The sequence below is a fragment of the Molossus molossus genome, unplaced genomic scaffold, assembly GCF_014108415.1.
Source record: "Molossus molossus isolate mMolMol1 unplaced genomic scaffold, mMolMol1.p scaffold_m16_p_5, whole genome shotgun sequence".
NCBI lineage: Eukaryota > Metazoa > Chordata > Mammalia > Chiroptera > Molossidae > Molossus > Molossus molossus.
Genome location: NW_023425388.1, coordinates 58,333,018 through 58,349,688, shown reverse-complemented (window position 1 = coordinate 58,349,688; position 16,671 = coordinate 58,333,018). Strand labels below are relative to the sequence as shown.

Here is a 16,671-nt window from a genome sequence, read left to right as displayed (position 1 = left end):
CCCTCCCCAGCCTGGGCCTGGCTCACAGATACCCTCTCCCCTTTACCGAGTGAGCATTTGGACGATCTAGCTGGAGGAGCCCCAGGAATCTGTGCCCACGGCCTTGGACCCTTGGCATGTTCCGCTCTGTTCTTTCACTGCAGCTATTTCCATAGTTAGCCAGCTGTCCTGCAGCTGGGCCTGACACAGCAAAGAGGAGGGAGGGCGCTTTGAGGGACAGGGAAAGGCCCAGCCGGGAAGTGACCCCAGGTCCCTGTCGATGTAGAGCCATCGCAGCCAACTCCACCTGTGGACCCCTCAGGGGCCAGCTTGGGCCTGTGCCTTGCAGTGGCAGGCTCTCCATCATGGCCGGAGACCCTGCAGCGGGAGAAGCCAGTCTGGTGTGGCTGGAGTTGTGCATCAGGACTGTGCTTGTCCTGTGGGCTTCAAAACAGCTCCCTTCAGGCCATGAACCTCTTACCGTTAGAGGAAATCTCCACCCCTTCTCATTTGCCCTTTTTGACTCCTGCAGGCCAGAGGTGCTGCCGACCAGCAATTAAAAAGCTCCGAAGGATGATAAAGCAGGTGGCAAATTGCTGCAGTATTTCCGAGCAGACAGTGAGAAATGGAGCTCCCTTCCCACGCAGCTGCTTCCAGGTCCTCAGCCCCGTGACGCCTCCCATGGCTCAGGGTGGTCATAATTTCCCCTTCTCCCTGAACTCTCTCCCGGTTAGTGAAAAGCTTGTGCTGATGTTCTGAGGTGAAAACCCTCTGATGTGTTATAAATATTTATCTCCAGGAAGCTCTGAAGCTTTTTCAAAACAGAAAGGGAGAGAAGGCGCCTGCATGGTTGATCTGCCCTTCAGAAAAGGCCTGTCTGTTGCCCAGGATGGTGGCCCAGTGCTTACTGAAGCAAGTCTTTCCAGAATTTCATCGTCTGTTTTTGTTGCATGCTGTTTTGTGCTTGTTAACAGTTGTCTACCAGGAATTGTTTCTGGGGATAGGAGAAGGGAGGGGAGAGGAAAGGAGGCTTTCCCCCCTTTTGTTTGTTTTCGGGTATCGTTAATTACTCACTGTGGGCTGTAATTCCATCCCTGGTCAGATGACAAGCTTTGTGGCTGGTTTAATTGGAGGCTGATGATGAGCTGTCCCCAGCCTGTTTCCATGGGGGAATGTTGATTTGGGAACCTCCCAGCTGATGCTAAGGGCATGAGTGTTGCCTTGTGCATGCAGTGCACTTTTGCAGAGGAATCGAGCCTATGGCTCTGCTCAGGGCCTCAGGCGCTGGCAGCAGGTATGGTCTTCCTGAACCCTGAGAACAATCACCTGGGTGCGCAGGGGCCTCCTTAATGCTGTCCTGACCAGGGTGGTGATGGTGATGGGATCACGAAGGCCCTGAAAGCTGCATCTTTAGCCAGCACTTTCAATCTTGTCTTTCCTTTTCCAAGCGGCCCTATTTCATTAGCCTGAAACTGGAGCATGAGAGGATGAGGTGAGCAGACATGTTCCCTTGTGAAGATGGTACCACCCTCTTGACTTTACCTCCTGGAGTTGAAGTTCAAGTGGCACTCTGTGTCTGAAACCAGAGCTAGATCCTTAGCATCTTTTCCCACTTTGAATTGACATACTTTAGTGACTCCTGTCTTGTGGTCAAACACTCATCAGTTCTGTGGTTGGGAGTTTCAGCCAGGGCCCCAGAACCACTTTCTGTACCCTGGAGGCAGCAGTTCTTCCATTTCCTGAAACAGCTCAATGCAGCCTGCCTGATCTGTTGCAGACACTCATCCCCCATGGCAACCAGTGCTTAAAGCTCCAACTGCTCCTGGCTGGGTAGCTCAGTTGGTTGGAGCGTTGTCCTGACATGCCAAGGTTCCAGGTTTGATCTCTGGTTGCAAGAAGCAATCAAGGAATGTATAAATAGGTGGAGTGACAAATCTGTTTCTCTTTCTCCCTTCCTCTATCTCTCTCAAATCAATCAATCAATAAAAAAAAAAATAGCTCCAACGGCTGACCCATGAGGGGGAATGCTGGAAGCTCTCGTAGGTTCCATCATCCACCAAGAGGCCTGTCAGCCAGCATCAGGCAGTGGAGAGCATCCATGGAGGATGCCTAGCACAAGTGTTTTCCTCAAACACCAGGTTCCCACACAGGACTTTTCCTGACTCCTGTGGCAGGTGTCCTTCTGCCTGAGAAAATGCCACAGGTGCACACTGATACTTCAGTTCTTATTTTTGTGATTTAAACAATGCTTGAGAAGATTTGTGAGGGGCTGGTTGGAAGGACCCTCATCCAACTAACTGGACGCAGTGGCTAACACGTTCCCAGGAATGAACAGGTCTAACTAGAACAGAGGGTGGAGGGGCAGTGGGGTGGACAGAGTTTTACTTCTGGTTGCTGTGGCTTTCACACCAGGCACTGAGTTTTTGTCTCCAGGGGTGGCTTCTGGAGGTTGTCAGTTTCTCTCCTCCCTTTGAATTTAGCACAGCCCAAGGTGTGTTCTTAGAGGAATGTGAATACTGCATTGTTTGGTTTGGTTTTTAACGGCTCATCTGTTGTCAATTTGAGAATAGGAAAGCAGTTTTCTCATTTCCCAAGACTGACTATAAAGTGTGTGGATCATGGGGGTCTCTCATTTCTTTTCTTTGGCTACTACTTATTAATCTTCAGGTTTACATTTCCATGGGATGGTATGAAGGTCCTCCATGAGCTAGTTGTGTTGGGTGCCTGGCAAGTCTTGTGTACGACCCTTTGGGTCATCACACAATGTTTTCTGCTCTCTCGGAGTTTATGGCCCATACTGGGAGTGGATGGTGGGAGGGGGAACTAATTAACATTAGCGCATTAGCTAGGGAGTCAGAAGATTTGAATTCTGGGATCAACTTTGTCACCTAGCTCGATTCTATGACCCCTAACAAGTCCCTCTTCTTCTTTGGTCGTCAGTTTCCCCATCTGTACAATGGGTATGTTGGCCTCAATTATTATCAGGCTTTCTTTCTATCTGTTATCCTAGCTTAGTCTGTCCTCTATCTTTTTATTATCTTCTTGCAGGATTCTGACAGGGTGAGCATTCAACCAGCATTAGGTGCTGACCATTCCTTTGAGTTTTGTATTTGTCTAGTCTTCCATTTTCTCAAACATTCTTTATAGATTTCATCTCCTCCTTGCTTTGGGGACATTTATCTCATTTATTTATTCCTTAAATTTCAGTGATTCTACTGCTATCATTACAGCTGTCCTCTACCGAGCGTCCTCATTGGGCCATCAGTGTGGCTATTTCCATATTTCAGTCTTGTTTCATTCCCACAACCTCTCAGCATTGTGTATAAAAGCCCCAGCCAGATGCAGTTTCCACAGAGAGGTGACTACCTGAAGGGCCAGAGGCCGGAGGAACAGGGCCCTTTAAAAAAATCGCGTCCCCATAAAGTTCAGCATTCCTAGTAAGCATCTTCCTCTTTTCAGCAGTGACATTTACAACTTGGCATCTTATTTCATAGTTACATAAAAGGATAACAGTCTGGACAGGTGCCCGTGCTGGTGCAGGCTGCGCTCGGAGCTGTCAGCCTCCCTGAGCAGGAGGGCGTGTCCCCTCCGCCTTAGCCTGAAAGGTGACACCTGGGTCAGTCTTTTTGCTTTGGTGCGAAGGGGTCACTGTGCTGGGCCTGCTACTGCTTTCCTTCCTGATCAGTTGACCGTGTTTGGTGAAGTCCCTCTTGAAACGGGTGTTTGCGGCTTTTGGTGAACCCTGCCTGAAAGGTGCTTTACACATGAGGAGTTATAAAAAAATGGAAGCCTCTCCAAATACGGTGTCTTAGGGCTGCACACTGCCTTCCCAGGCTCACTCCCTGCCAGTCCCTGAAGAGGGGAAAGTGTTCAGATGTATTGAGCGGCTTATTAGGACAAGGCTGGGGCTCTGCCCAGAGGAAGGAGCTGTGTCTCTTCAGGAGACTTCTGATGTCCCGAAGCTCTGCCTTCCCGCCACACTCCCTTTCTCAGGGAGCATTCTCTTTGTCAAGGTGCACAGGTGGCAGTGACCTGAGGTAGGCAGCGACTTCTGACCAGGTCCTGTCCAAGCAGGCCAGGCTGCTTCTTGCAGAACAGGTAGGATTTGGATGACCTGGAAAGACCAGGACACGTACACAGCACCTGTAGGCTTTCAAGGAAGTGTGGCTGGCTAAATGACGGAACGAATGGCCTCTCTACCTCTAGGAGTTTAATTATAGTGACATTACCATTTTCAGGTAGAGGGCTTCCCTTAAACCCCATGTTTGACCAGCTTGTTGTTCTGCTTTTTGTCTGTCAGGGTCTTTGGCACTTCTGCATGCCGCTGGGGTCCGTGTGTGGATAGCGTCTGCCTCCTTGGAGTTCCTCTCCAGTCGGAAGGGGGTCAGGGTCTGTGGAAAGAGCATGCAGGCTTTGAAGTCAAGCAGACCTAGGTTCAGATTCCAGCTCCAACACTCAACTTGTTGTGGACCTTGGGCTATTGTTCTCAAAGGTCCCAAACCTCTGCTTCTCCATCTAAACATGTTGGGTGGTTACAAGAAATAAACTATTGCCTGTGCAATGCTGGTCGCTCAAAGAAGGGGTGCTTCTACGTGGTCGTCATTGATGTTATTGGAATTACTCCCTGGTGCCATGAAGTTGAGAGTTACCCTTCTCTCATAGTCTTGACAGTGCCACAAAATTGCCACCAAACAACCTTGAGGCCTCCCCATCTCCAGTTCAAATGCCCCCTGTCCACCCCCACCCCTTTCATCAACACAATTTGCAGTGATGTAGTTTCTCTGTCATCCCGTCCCAGCCTCACAGGGGCTCTGCTCTGCCTTGTGTACGGCCTGCGTGTGGGAGCTCAGGCGCAGGAGATTTCCGTATGGGGTGGGCAGCGTGAGGCCGGGCAGCAGCAGGCCCCACACGGGCCCGGCCGGCCCATTTTTCTCTGCCCCTCCCCACAGGGCCAGAAGAGCTCACTCTGGTGCCCTCTCCTCTCCTCTGGACTGGGTTCTTACGTGCTGTAACTTTCTTTTCTTCAGGAAACTCACGTAGGATATCAGCTAATGTTTTATTTCTGCGTCACAAAGGAAAATAGAACAAGGAACAAATAAATCAGTTTTTCTTAAAGAGTAAGCTGTGATTTCTTCAGAAACTAATTTCGAGGATGGCAGTGAAATTCCACACACATTCCTCAGTGCTGACTGGATTCCAAGCCCTGGGCAGTGAGTGGATGGAGGCTAAGACCCCAGAGATAGGGTCCCTGTCCTCAGAGGGCTTCCAGGGGCAGCCTGGCCTCAGGCACGAAAAGGCTGGTGGAGAGCCATGCGGGGCCCTGATGCTCTGGGTGGAGGAGCATCACCTCTCCACATTGCCCAACATTGAGGTCCAGCCCGTGCCCCCTCTTTCATTATTCTTCCTGGGCTGCCTCAGGCCTCAGCAAGTCTCCTCGCCCAGCCCTGGACCCCTGCACCTCCACAGCCTGTGCAGGTCACGTTTCCCACCCATGTCCCATCATCTTGGCATCACAGCCTCACAAGGCACATTGTATTGTCTCCACTTTAACAAATGAAATAACTAAGATTTAGGGAAGTAAAATAATTTCCCAGGGTTACAAAATTCATCTGCAGCAGAACTGGAACTTGCACCCATGTGGTCCAATTCCCATTAGGCCTTCCCTTGAGTACCAAGTACTGACTACCTCTCTTCATCCTTTAATCCCAAGTACCCCCTCTTTGGGACTTCCACAGCCCCTCTTCCACGTCATGCCAACATTAGTTCCTCCCTCCCTGTTTTTAGTCACCTGCATGTCTCTCCTGGGGGCAGGGTCTCAGGCAGCCTGGTGTCTGACCCTCTCCTGGCACCGACAGCATAGGTAGGAGGAGCTCAGTCGGGCGTGGTTGGGTGAAGGATAAGAGAATGCACTTGGCTGACCCCTCCCTCCTCAGTTCTTGCTCCTGAGTTATCTCAAGGCAGTGGAAGCAAACAGCTCTTCGTGCCGGTGGTTGTGAGACTCAGTTTGACAACACATTTAGGTTTCTATAATGTAATACTAATCATAAGAGCCTAAGACAGTAACGGTTCTTATCCCCGTCTCCCGTGGGTCATATGCCACCTGTGCCCCATAAAGCAACACCTGTATGCTTTCAGTTTTGAGTAGTGTCAATGTAATGTGTCAGGTACTTTTGAGAATGAAACAGTGCACTGTCGACAATTATACCAGGACGGAGGGCCTAAACTGGAGCATGTGGTCACCAGGATTTAAATAGAATGTGTCTGCCATTGGAAGAAAGGACATGGGACTTTTATTTTTGACTTCCAGTCTTGCAGAGGGGGTTGCTGGCAAAGGAAGGGTCTCTCTTCCTAGAGGTAACTGCATCTTTGGTGACAGCAAGAATAATCCAGGACCCTTTTCTGCACCTTCCACTTCATTTTCTATAAATAGCCAGGCGTCCCAGGATGTGTGTCTGGGTCTTATTGTTGTCTCTTTCTTTCCTCCAGAGATCTTGCGGATAATTCAGCTGGACCTAGACCTAAAGTACAAGACCAACATCCGGGAATTGTTTGAGGAGTTTGACAATTTCCTGCCAGGCGCCGTCATTGGCATCGCCAGAGAGATGCAGCCCGTGTACAGGTGCGTAGGAGCTGTGGGGCAAGCTCTGGGACCCCTCCCCATCCCTCACTCCCCTCTCCTGCCACTCGTGGCCAACTGGGATTTATCAGTGCAGTCTTTCTGCACCGAGTATCTCAGGGACACATTTGGAGTTATTATTTACAGATAGTAGTATAGGCAGGTGGCTTTGCTTCAGAGCCGGAGATGCCCTCTCATTCTTTTGGGGGAGTTTGTGACAATTTTCTTGTGGTAAGCTCAGCTATTTTGGTTGTTGGTTCTGGTTAAGCTCAGAATTTTAAAATCTTGAGCTTTGTCTTACAGAGGAGTCGTAGGGTCTAGCTTTAACTTGCCAGTCTGGTGATAGATGAGGCTTTCTTGGCCTCTGAGTCACCAGTGACCGCGGGAGTCTGTCAGGGAGGCAAAGGCAGCACAGCTTTGGGACACAGACTGGCATTACCCAGTCGAGGTGAAGAGCGCGTTGTATGATGCAGTGTTTTATTGTCGAGTGTGCGTCCCAGAGAGACTACAGCACCCGAGAACCAGGGGCCGTCTTCAAGAACAGCCTCTGCAGCATTGCTTATAGTCACCAAAAACTGAAAACAGTGTAAATGTCCATAGACAGCAGAGGGCAGAACATGTCTCCATGCCACAGAATATTGTAAGGACAAACGCCAGCAGACATAGCTGCAGTTAACAGCACACTGACGGACAAAACCGAACTGTAGTCTTCGCATACACAACTTAAAGGGAAAACAAATTAAAGGGAAAACTTAATTTGTTTTAAGGGAAAAATTAAAGGGAAAACATGGAGATAATGATTCCCACAGCCAGAAAGATGGTTGCCTCTGGAGGGGATGGGGCAGTGGCGGGGAGGGGACCCAGGCGGCTGCCTCTGGAGTGTGCAGTGTTGCAGCTCCCTCTGGGTGGCTGTGAATGTGCCTGTGTGTGTATATCTTACAGTCAAGAATAAAAACAGGAAGGAAAATCAGAAGCACCTACAGGTTTTTGTTAACTAGGCCATGGCCCTGGATCCAGAGAGTTCCATGTTGCTGACTGTTCCCCCTCCGGGTGGAGCCATAGCTGACCCCGAGCTGAGCTGCCTGGAGCAGGGATTTCACTGTCCCTCGGGCTGGCCTGCTCTTGTTCTCCGTGCAGACCCTCATGCCGGCTCCCGTTGGCCAGGCCTGGAGCTAGGCCCAGCCTTCGGAGCGCTGCAGGGCACAGGCAGCTGTGAGTCCAGAGCACACATTTCTCCTAAGGGGGGAAGCACAGCCTCAGCGTGGTTGTGGCTATTTGCAAGGCCCGGATCACATAACAGGAAATTCCTGCAAAGCCTCTGAATGAGCTGATAACTCCTGGGCCCTGTGGGTTGTTCTCCTGGACATAATCCTCTCACAAGCTGCCCTGGAGTCACAAAGTAGAGCCTCTTACTCTGCTTTAGGCAATGGCAGGGGAGGGTTTGGGCAAATACCTGCCATTTAGCTCACAGCAACCTCCCTGCCTCACAGCCTCACCTTCGTACCAGGTGTATCTTATGTCTGGGGTTCTTGATTTAACAAAAGGAGGTGACGGAAGGAGCACTGAACTAGGAGTCCAAAGTCCTCTGTGCTGGTCCCAGCTCTACCACCCTACATGGAGCCCTGGCTCTCCCCCTGGGACCCCCCGCTCCCAGCTCTGGCTATTGTGATCCCAGCCTTCTGACCCTCGCCGTTTGCTCATTGTCTTTCCTCTGTCCTGAAGTTGCTTGTCTGCCGGTGAGCTCCTCACTGTCCATAGGGGCCAGTGTCCCTGGAATATTTAAACCAGGCTAATTATTAAATGCAGTTAGAGCAGTGATGCTTTCAAGCCCTGGTTTGAAATCTTCTCATGTAATATAAATGGAAATCTGGCCACACTTCATTTACATTGGCCAGAATTTATGTTTTCTGTAGATCTAGGATTTTATCAACTGTGAAAATTAAATCGATTTAATTGTCTGGCCTTCTCAAAAACAATCTTTAAAAGATTTTAGATCCAAAATGAAATTGAGTTTTTCTCACCTTCAGCGTCTTTAATCAGATGAGTGAGCCCTCTGCTGCAGGATGGCTGTAGAGCCCCAAAATGCCTGTTTGCAGGGCTTTGCACTCACTCAACACAAAGGACAACTTCCGCCCATGCTCTCCCCTTTTCACTCTCTCCCAGTTGAAATGTTTCTGAAGGCCTTCAGTGAAGTCTCCACAGACTGCGCTGCATGAATCTGCAGCGTACCGGCTCTGGGTAATTGCCTTGGATATTCTGGGGCTAGGGATGGCTTGGTGCTGGCTGGAGCAGACGAAGAATGGAGGAGTGTGGCCTTTTGCCCTCGTCCACAAGAAAACTGGAGATTCCTCGGTGGCCTGCAAGGCCAAGTGTTAAGTTGTTTGCCACTTTGGAGCCTGTGCCTGGTGTGTGTGTTTGTGGGGAGCGGTGGGGGAAGAGAGGGGGAAGAGAAAGGAGTAAGCGAACAGTACCCAAGCAAGGATAGATGGAGCTGGGCCCTCCTCGTCAGCCTGCAGTCTCAGCCCCCGTCTCCTTGAACATGGCCCACGCAGCTTGCGGGGAATCCCCTGCCTGGCCGTCTGCCCATCCGAGGGCATGGGCCACTCCCCGGACCCCCTCGAGGAGCTGGCAGCATGCAGCACCATAAGCTCTCCCCAAGTGGTGGCGTGTGAGGTGGGCATGTTTTTTTCTAGCATAAGTGGAATCTGCTAGCATCTGTGAAAAGAAAGGAAGTTTCAGAAACAAAACAAAAACACAAAAACAAAAGTTGGACTGATGAACTGAGTTCATTTTGGTCTGGAAATTCACTAAGCAGAAATAAATTTGGATCTCCTCGGTGGTGTTATTTTTATAGTCACTTGTCTGACAGTTTCTTCACTTCAAAGGGGCACTTATTAAGTCATTTTTATGGCTATTTCCCCTCCATTGTGTGCCATGAATGTTAGAAGTTTGGAGGGGGTGGGGGAGAAAGTATTTCCCCACTGTCCATTTGACAAATAGCTTTCTTTACAATTTTTTTTTTTAAACCAAATTTTCTGGAAAATGAGGGATCACTGAATGCTAGCATAGTGATAGAGGAAATTTTTCCTCTTGGGTCCCTGTTAAGATTCTGTTAAATCAAATACTCTGTGACCCTCCTCATCTGAAAATTGTGGAGCAGTGGTCATTTTGGGTGAAATATTGCCCTTTCTTTCTTGACTTTTTATCTTCCTTTGTGTCAGGGACCTAGACCACAAACAGGTCCTCACTGGTGATGTGTTTTGTTAGAATACATTGCAAACAGGAGAAAAGGGCCTAGTGGTTTCTCAGTTCACAGAATGGGCTCTGTACATGGATAGTTGTATTTGTAAACATGTATTAGCCCAGGATGCCACTTTGAATGTGCTTCCTTATGATTGTTGGTGGAAGTCCTGTTCCACGGGATTTCGAGGAAAGCGTTCTGAGGACACAGGCACGCGAGACTGTGGTGTGACAAGATTTATTTGTGATGCAGAATCAAAGGAGTTCCCTTCTTGGTTTTCCACTGTCCCATTTCGGTCCATCCTGCAATAGAAAAAGTTCAATCTTGTCTTCGTCAAGGCCAAAACAAAGGCTGGTGTCCAGAGTGTCTGTTTCATATTGAAGCTTAGTCCTTGGGCTCCAGGTGGCCTAGACCCACATGGTTGCTTATGGAGAGAATACTCGAATGAATGGGGCCAGTACATTACCAGGTGGTGGAGAGGGGGAGAGAGAGATTGAGAGATTGAAATTGAGATTCTTTGTCCCCCTGGGAAAGAATCAGGAAGTTTTTCAAAATAATCAATTTCCCAAACCTTTTTGGGCTTCTGATGGGTTCACCCCCTAGCCAGTGATTCCTTTCCCAGGTTAGATGGATAGGTCTCCATGGTTAAGCACCTCCCCCTGTGCCATTTTGACTTCTGTTGTACATGTGCTTACCTCCCCACACCCCCCCCCCACACCCGAAATCCAGGTACTGGAGCCGGGGAAGGGAGGGGTGTTAATCCTTGGCAGGGCAAGCAAACAGGCTCATGCTCCCCAACCCATTAGGCTCAACAATGTCTGACTTCCTTTGCTTCCTTCCTTTTATTAATATCCGCCTAACTACAGTAACAAATATATTAGAAGACTAAAGAAAACTGTCAGACCCTCCGGATGTGCAGCCTATAAAAATTATACAGCAGTAAAGTGGCTGTATGTAGAAGAAATCACACTCAGGTTGTGCCCAGAGGCTGTGGATTATAGTCCGGCCTTTCGTGAATTATCCGTGGGACGCTTTGCAAGTCACTTGATTCTCTGATCCTCTGTTTTTTAATCTGTAAGGGGGGATAAATATATGTAATACATAGAATCACTCGAAAACTCAAATGTAAAACATCCATGAAAGCTCCTGGTGTAAAAAAGACCCGTAGTGAAGAGGGTTTCCTCACTCCCTCCCGCGATCTCAATTCCTTTTCTTGTGTTTTCTTTTCCAGATGGTTTGTTCTTTTGGGAGCTTCTGTTCTACCCCACCCCCAACCATATAGGGTCACCGGTTAAAATACAGGGCACCCAGTTAAACTGAATTTTAGATAAACGATAAAAGTTGTTTTGTATAAGTATGACCCAAATATTGCATGAGGACATTTTTATACAAAACAATTATTTTTTGTTTAAATGAAATTTAAATTTAACTGGGCATCCTTTTTTTTTTTGCTAAATCTAAAAGTCCTACCCCAACCCAAGAGTTAAAATCTCCTCTTTTTAGCAGAAGCAAGTGCTGTACTTTCTACAAGATCCTTGAGTCGAGCACGGGTGGAGCGTGTGCGGAAGCCAGTGAGAGTGAGGAGTGGGAGGCAGCCCTCAGGCTCCTGGAGGCAACAGGCCCGAGGGCCTCCTGTGCGGGAGCTAGAGCACTGCTGTGGTTTTCGGGGTGGCCGCTGGGGCCAGAAAGCCTGGCAGTGGCTTAGGTTCAGGCCACAGACTCCTGCTGAGCTTAGGGGCAGAGGGAGGGAGGGAGGAAAGAGGGAGAGGGAGAGGGAGAGAGAGAGGGAGAGGGAGAGGGAGAGGGAGAGGGAGAGAGAATAGATGTATGTGAGTGTGCGTGTGTGACTGTGTAATCACGAGGGTATGTGTGTGAGAGTGTGAGTGAGTGTGTGTATTGAGGAGCTGGGGTCACAGCCCTCGGTTTTGGCCCCTCTGTCTCAGAGTGGGCCACCTGAGGAGCTGCTGAATGGGAGCTGTGTTGGTGGGGGCTTCCGGTCCATTCTCTCTGGGCTCCACAGGCCAGCTGTGTGCTGGTTGGAGCTCAAACCCATCATGAGGGGGAAGCAGCAGGCTAATCCTGTCAGCTGCTGATAACACACCACCAGGCAGGAATTTGCTTTTGTGTCAGGCATTTTAATAGTGTCCACTCTTTCACTTTTTAGGTTGTGTGGTTTTTGTTGGTAGCATTTGTGCCAGCCTAGTCTCCTTCCAGATACTTGGAATGAAAACGGCTGGCTTATCTGCAGGTTGTGTTACCCATTCCTAGGATGGTGAAGGGCTTTCAGGGGAATTGGGGAGGAAGTGAGGACTACCACAGAGGTTGGAGGAGGATGGATTGATACCACCTCTGTCTCTCCAGCTGTGTGACCTTGGGCAAGTCTCCTGACCTCTCTGAACTTCATTTTCTTTAGCTGAGAAATGGAGGTTATCATGCTATATAAATATATAGGGCAGAGGTGATTGGAGGATTAATTTAGGCAGTGTATTTATAGTGCCTGGCTCAGAGCAGGACTCCCTAGTGTTGGTGGCAATTTTATCCAGTCCCAGCTCAACCACTTATTAGTTCTGTGACCATAGGGAAGTCATTTATTAACCTCTGAGCTTCAGTTTCCATATATGTAAAATTGGACCTACTGATAACTTAGCATAGTTAGTGCTAATATTTTGGCTTCTCAGCATCTGAACTCCCTTCCCAGTTTGAAGAATTTCCTGACATAGGAGCCCTCCTCCCTTTATGGAGGGCGAAAGGGCTGGATGGACACTTTATTTCCTGGCTCCTGGTGCTGCGGTGTTGGTGCTGTACCCTTCTCCTTCCCTCTCTCCCCTGAGGAGAACACCGTCATGAGTCTAGTATCTACGCAGGCTAGTTTTTATATTTTGGCTACATATCCTAAGAATGTCAAGTATTTGCAAAACAGAAACTGCCAGTGTTACAAGGAGAAAACAAGTAGTCCGCAGTTCTGGTGGGGAGTTTACCAGCCCTTCATTAGAAAGCGGAGCTCAGTGGTGGGGAGGCATGCTCAGAGAAGTACGTGTAGTCACTGCAGAGGAGGAACAGGAGAGGAAGACAACAGTGTCTGAGGCAGGCGTCCTGTTCTGATTTCACACCTGTGCCTGGCTTCGCCTTTCCCCACCGCATGGGGTATTTTGGTCCCTGTTACCCTATAAAGGGCAAAATTCTGGCCACTCTGCTTGCTTCTGACCTCAAGCCCTGACCCCCAGTGTTGTTTCTGTTGCATCTGGTCCATGGAGATGTTCATCTCCTTTTGAACCCGACTATGTCCTTTCCTCCATCACACCCCTAGAACTGAAGAAATTATTGTATAAAAGTAATTATAAAAAAGAAATACATTTTCATTAAAATTTTTTTTTAAAAACGAAGATTTTTATTTTTCCAGAAATTTTCTACAGATTTATTAGTGTGTGTTGTGTATGTGTGTGTGTAAATGAACTCATGTATATACTCTTGTACATCTCTTTTTGTTCCCTTAACAGTAGATCTTGTCCATCCTTATATTTAGCTCAGTATATTCTTTAATTAACATTGCTAGTCTCTCAACATAACTTTTTACTATGGAAAATTTCCGTCACAGTAAGGTATATGGGTGCTTCAGTGTTAAAATATTCATGGAGCCTCAATAATTATCAACCCTTGGCCAACCTTGCTTCATCTCTGTTCCACCCAGTCCTCCCCCACCATTACTTTTAAGCAAGTTCTAGACAGCATACAATTTCATCTGTAAATGTCATTTTTATCTATTATTAAAAAAAATCCTATCTACCACTGCTGGGTTCAGAGCCGGGGAGTGTTGAATGGACTCACACTGTCCTTTTGTCTTCAGGTCCCTTAGTTTGCTTCAGTTTGTGTGAGGGAGGGAAACAGCGCGGCGTGGCTCTGACAGCCAGCCAGCCAGCCAGCCAGCCAGCCAGCCACACGCCCCGAGTCTCTTCAGTCGGCTCCTGTCAGGATGCCGATGCAGTGCTCCTGTCTGGGAGGAAGGGTTAGGTCAGCACAGCATGAACCCAGGTCCTGCTCACCAGCACGGAGCTCTGCCCGGCAGGGGAGCCCGGCCACACCGTCTGTTCAGGACCAGGGGGTGTAGGACTTGAAAGGAGCAGATTCTCCTCTACCTCTGACACCTGAGGGTGAATTTCTTGGCTCTTGTTCTTAAGGTTTTTATTTTTATTTTTTTTTAATTAACGAAGATTGAGTCTGTCAGTATCTATTAGAGTTAAATCTGAGAAAGAGAGAGAAAACCATTTAAAATAGTGACTGATAAAGAAGCCCACTCCTTCACGCCCTAGGAGTCAGAAGACTGGGCTCACTGTGTTTGCACAGCCTGTAGAGCCTGGAGGCAGTGGTACAGCCCCCACACAATTACCAATAAAAGGAGAGAAATACCCGCCCTGTGGTAGAAATAAAACGATCTACTATGAGGTTGTTATTTTTTAATGACACCACTGGGAAACTGTTTTAAAAGGAAAAAGCTGTCTACAGAAGAACCCAAGTGATTGTGTTTCTGTTAATATAATTGTTTCCTAGCTGACTGTTGTGCCCCCCGGGGAAGGTCTGAACACCCTGACGCCGTCAGAAGGCCGGGGAGTCAGGGAGGCTGCTGAAGACGGAGTGTGCAGGCTGAGCTGAGGTCCGGGCAAGTTTGTGAGGAGCTCCCCTTCTCTGAAAACACAGCTCGCTCTCGTTGTTTTGTTTTCCTGCATGCACACTGCTGCGAGTGCTTTGGCTCTGCTGAATCAATGACAAAGGACCCATCACATGGTACTTGACACAGATGTTCCTGAAAGAAGGAGCGGGGAGATGGATGAGCGGACAGGTGTGCCAGGAACATAGTAGGTGTTTGTTGGATACACGAAGGAACAAGTGCTGAATCAGAGGACGTTTCCTCGTCAGTGTGTTGGCCAAACGTCCAGTAAGGTCCATGGTCCCATCGCTGGTGTTCTGATAGAAATGGCTTTCACAGTTTTAAAAAAACAATCTGTGGGAAACATTGTTATTCTCAGTTTTTATTGTGCTCATCATGTGTGTGAACCACGGGATTAGTTGCTTTGAGGAATTACAAGGTAGAATAAGGGAGGCCTCCGCTCTCAAGGACATTATAATGCGAGGGTGAGAGCGCAGGTGCAATTCAGTGCAGACGCAGATACCAAAGATGCAGACACACCCAAGTCTCCCGCTGTTTGGAGATTCCTCTGCATGGGCCACCGTGTTGCTTTGTTGCAGGAACTGTAATCTTCACCATGTGGCCTGCAACATCCTCAGTATAGTATCCTGCTTCAGAACTCTAAGAAGTATGTAAGCCATGCGCTGTCTTTCCTGTGGAAGGTGTTTTGGAAGCGTGGTGGGATCCGCTGTGCAGACATAGCCTCCAGGAAGTGTACTGAGCATGGGCCTGGCTCTGTGCCCAAAGAGAAAACTCTCTCAGTAGGCATTTGCCTCAGGCCTGGCTGAGCAGTGGAGGGAAACTGGACCCTGTTCTCCAGAAACCTGCGGCCTTGGTGGTGGGACCACCTCCCCTGATTGCCCCGCCTGGAGGCGGGCCTGGGCAGGTGTTCTCACTGCCCTGGGTGGACTGTCCTGGTTTGCATTACTGTAACTTGTTTCTTTTGCCAAATAAACATCATGCTGAGAGAACCTCATTTACAGTCTAGGCAGCAAAAAAGACTTATCTATAAGCATCTTCCTGGGGGAAAAAGAAAATAGCACAGCTGAATCACAGGGGCATGTGTACAAGAGGGCTTTTCTGTGACAGTGTGTGGAAAGGACTGAGTTGAGCATGACTGGGTCCGTGCAAAGGGGATTTCAGTGCAGCCCGTGGCCGCCGCGGGTACACATTTCAGCCACGTGACTCCATTTCTGCAGGTGATTAAGTGAAATGGATATGCAGTCCCCAGGCCCTCTGCTTCCAGGTTAGCAGCAGAAGTGGTTATTGCAGAAATATGAAGCTTTCAAACCGGACATGAGTTGGAAGTAAACACGTCACCTCTACTCCTGTGTTGGGTGACTTCTTGAAATGAACCATTGACTGTTGATCAGAGAGAACCCCTGTGGGCTTCTGATGGGGGGTGACAGCATCAATGCCCCACGTCAAGGAGCCCACAGGAATGCTTTGATCCAGGGACTCGGCCTTCCCAGGTGTCTCCATCTTCGAGACTTTTCTATCACTATTTGTAAAAGAGGAAGCTTACTTAGGAGTGTTATTAGCATGTACTAATTCACCTAGACATTTGCTCCATCCCTGCCTCTATAGACAGGCACTCACTATGGGGCTAGCGGTCCTGGTGGACTTTCAGAAATGTGAAGTCATAGACGCTCATGGGGCCTCATTATTGTTTGTCGGTTTGGAGTGAGGTGCCAGGGCATTTGGCTGCTTCTCTGGTTCCACTTGATCCACTTGGCCCTGGAAGGAAACTGTCTCCCTTACTAAAATCAAGCCCGGTATCTGCGCACAGTATAAGCAAGGGAAACCCTTCCCTAACTGCTTAGGCCCATCTTATCTTGACTCACTCAAGAACCATGACCTTGGGACTGTAAAGAAGGCACTTCAGTTCTAGCTGTACTCGGTTCTGTAGTGAACAAGACTTTCACATTCATCATAATGTGATTGTGGTTCATGGGTAGTCAGCTTTTGAGAGCCTGGAAGATAGTGTCCAAGCAAGGTAAAGACATAATGATGAGCCATATTATTTAGAAGGAATAACTAAAGCAGAGGAGAGGCATCCCATTTCCTCTGCCTATTCCTTCCTGCCAAGGTGTCAGCAGGGTTTGGGAAGAGGGCAATGTGATCTTGGTCTCCCAGGCCACCTCGCTACTCACT

At 48.7% G+C, this 16,671-nt stretch overlaps 1 protein-coding gene across 1 annotated transcript in view; it reads left to right on the top strand.

Moving 5' to 3' along the window:
- Window positions 1-16,671, top strand: part of XXYLT1 (xyloside xylosyltransferase 1) — a 167,663-nt gene that overhangs the window by 90,361 nt on the left and 60,631 nt on the right. Inside the window, exon 3 of the mRNA XM_036243636.1 lies at window positions 6,466-6,598. Within this exon, the coding sequence (XP_036099529.1) occupies window positions 6,466-6,598 (133 nt within the window). The remainder of the gene's footprint in view (window positions 1-6,465; window positions 6,599-16,671) is intronic.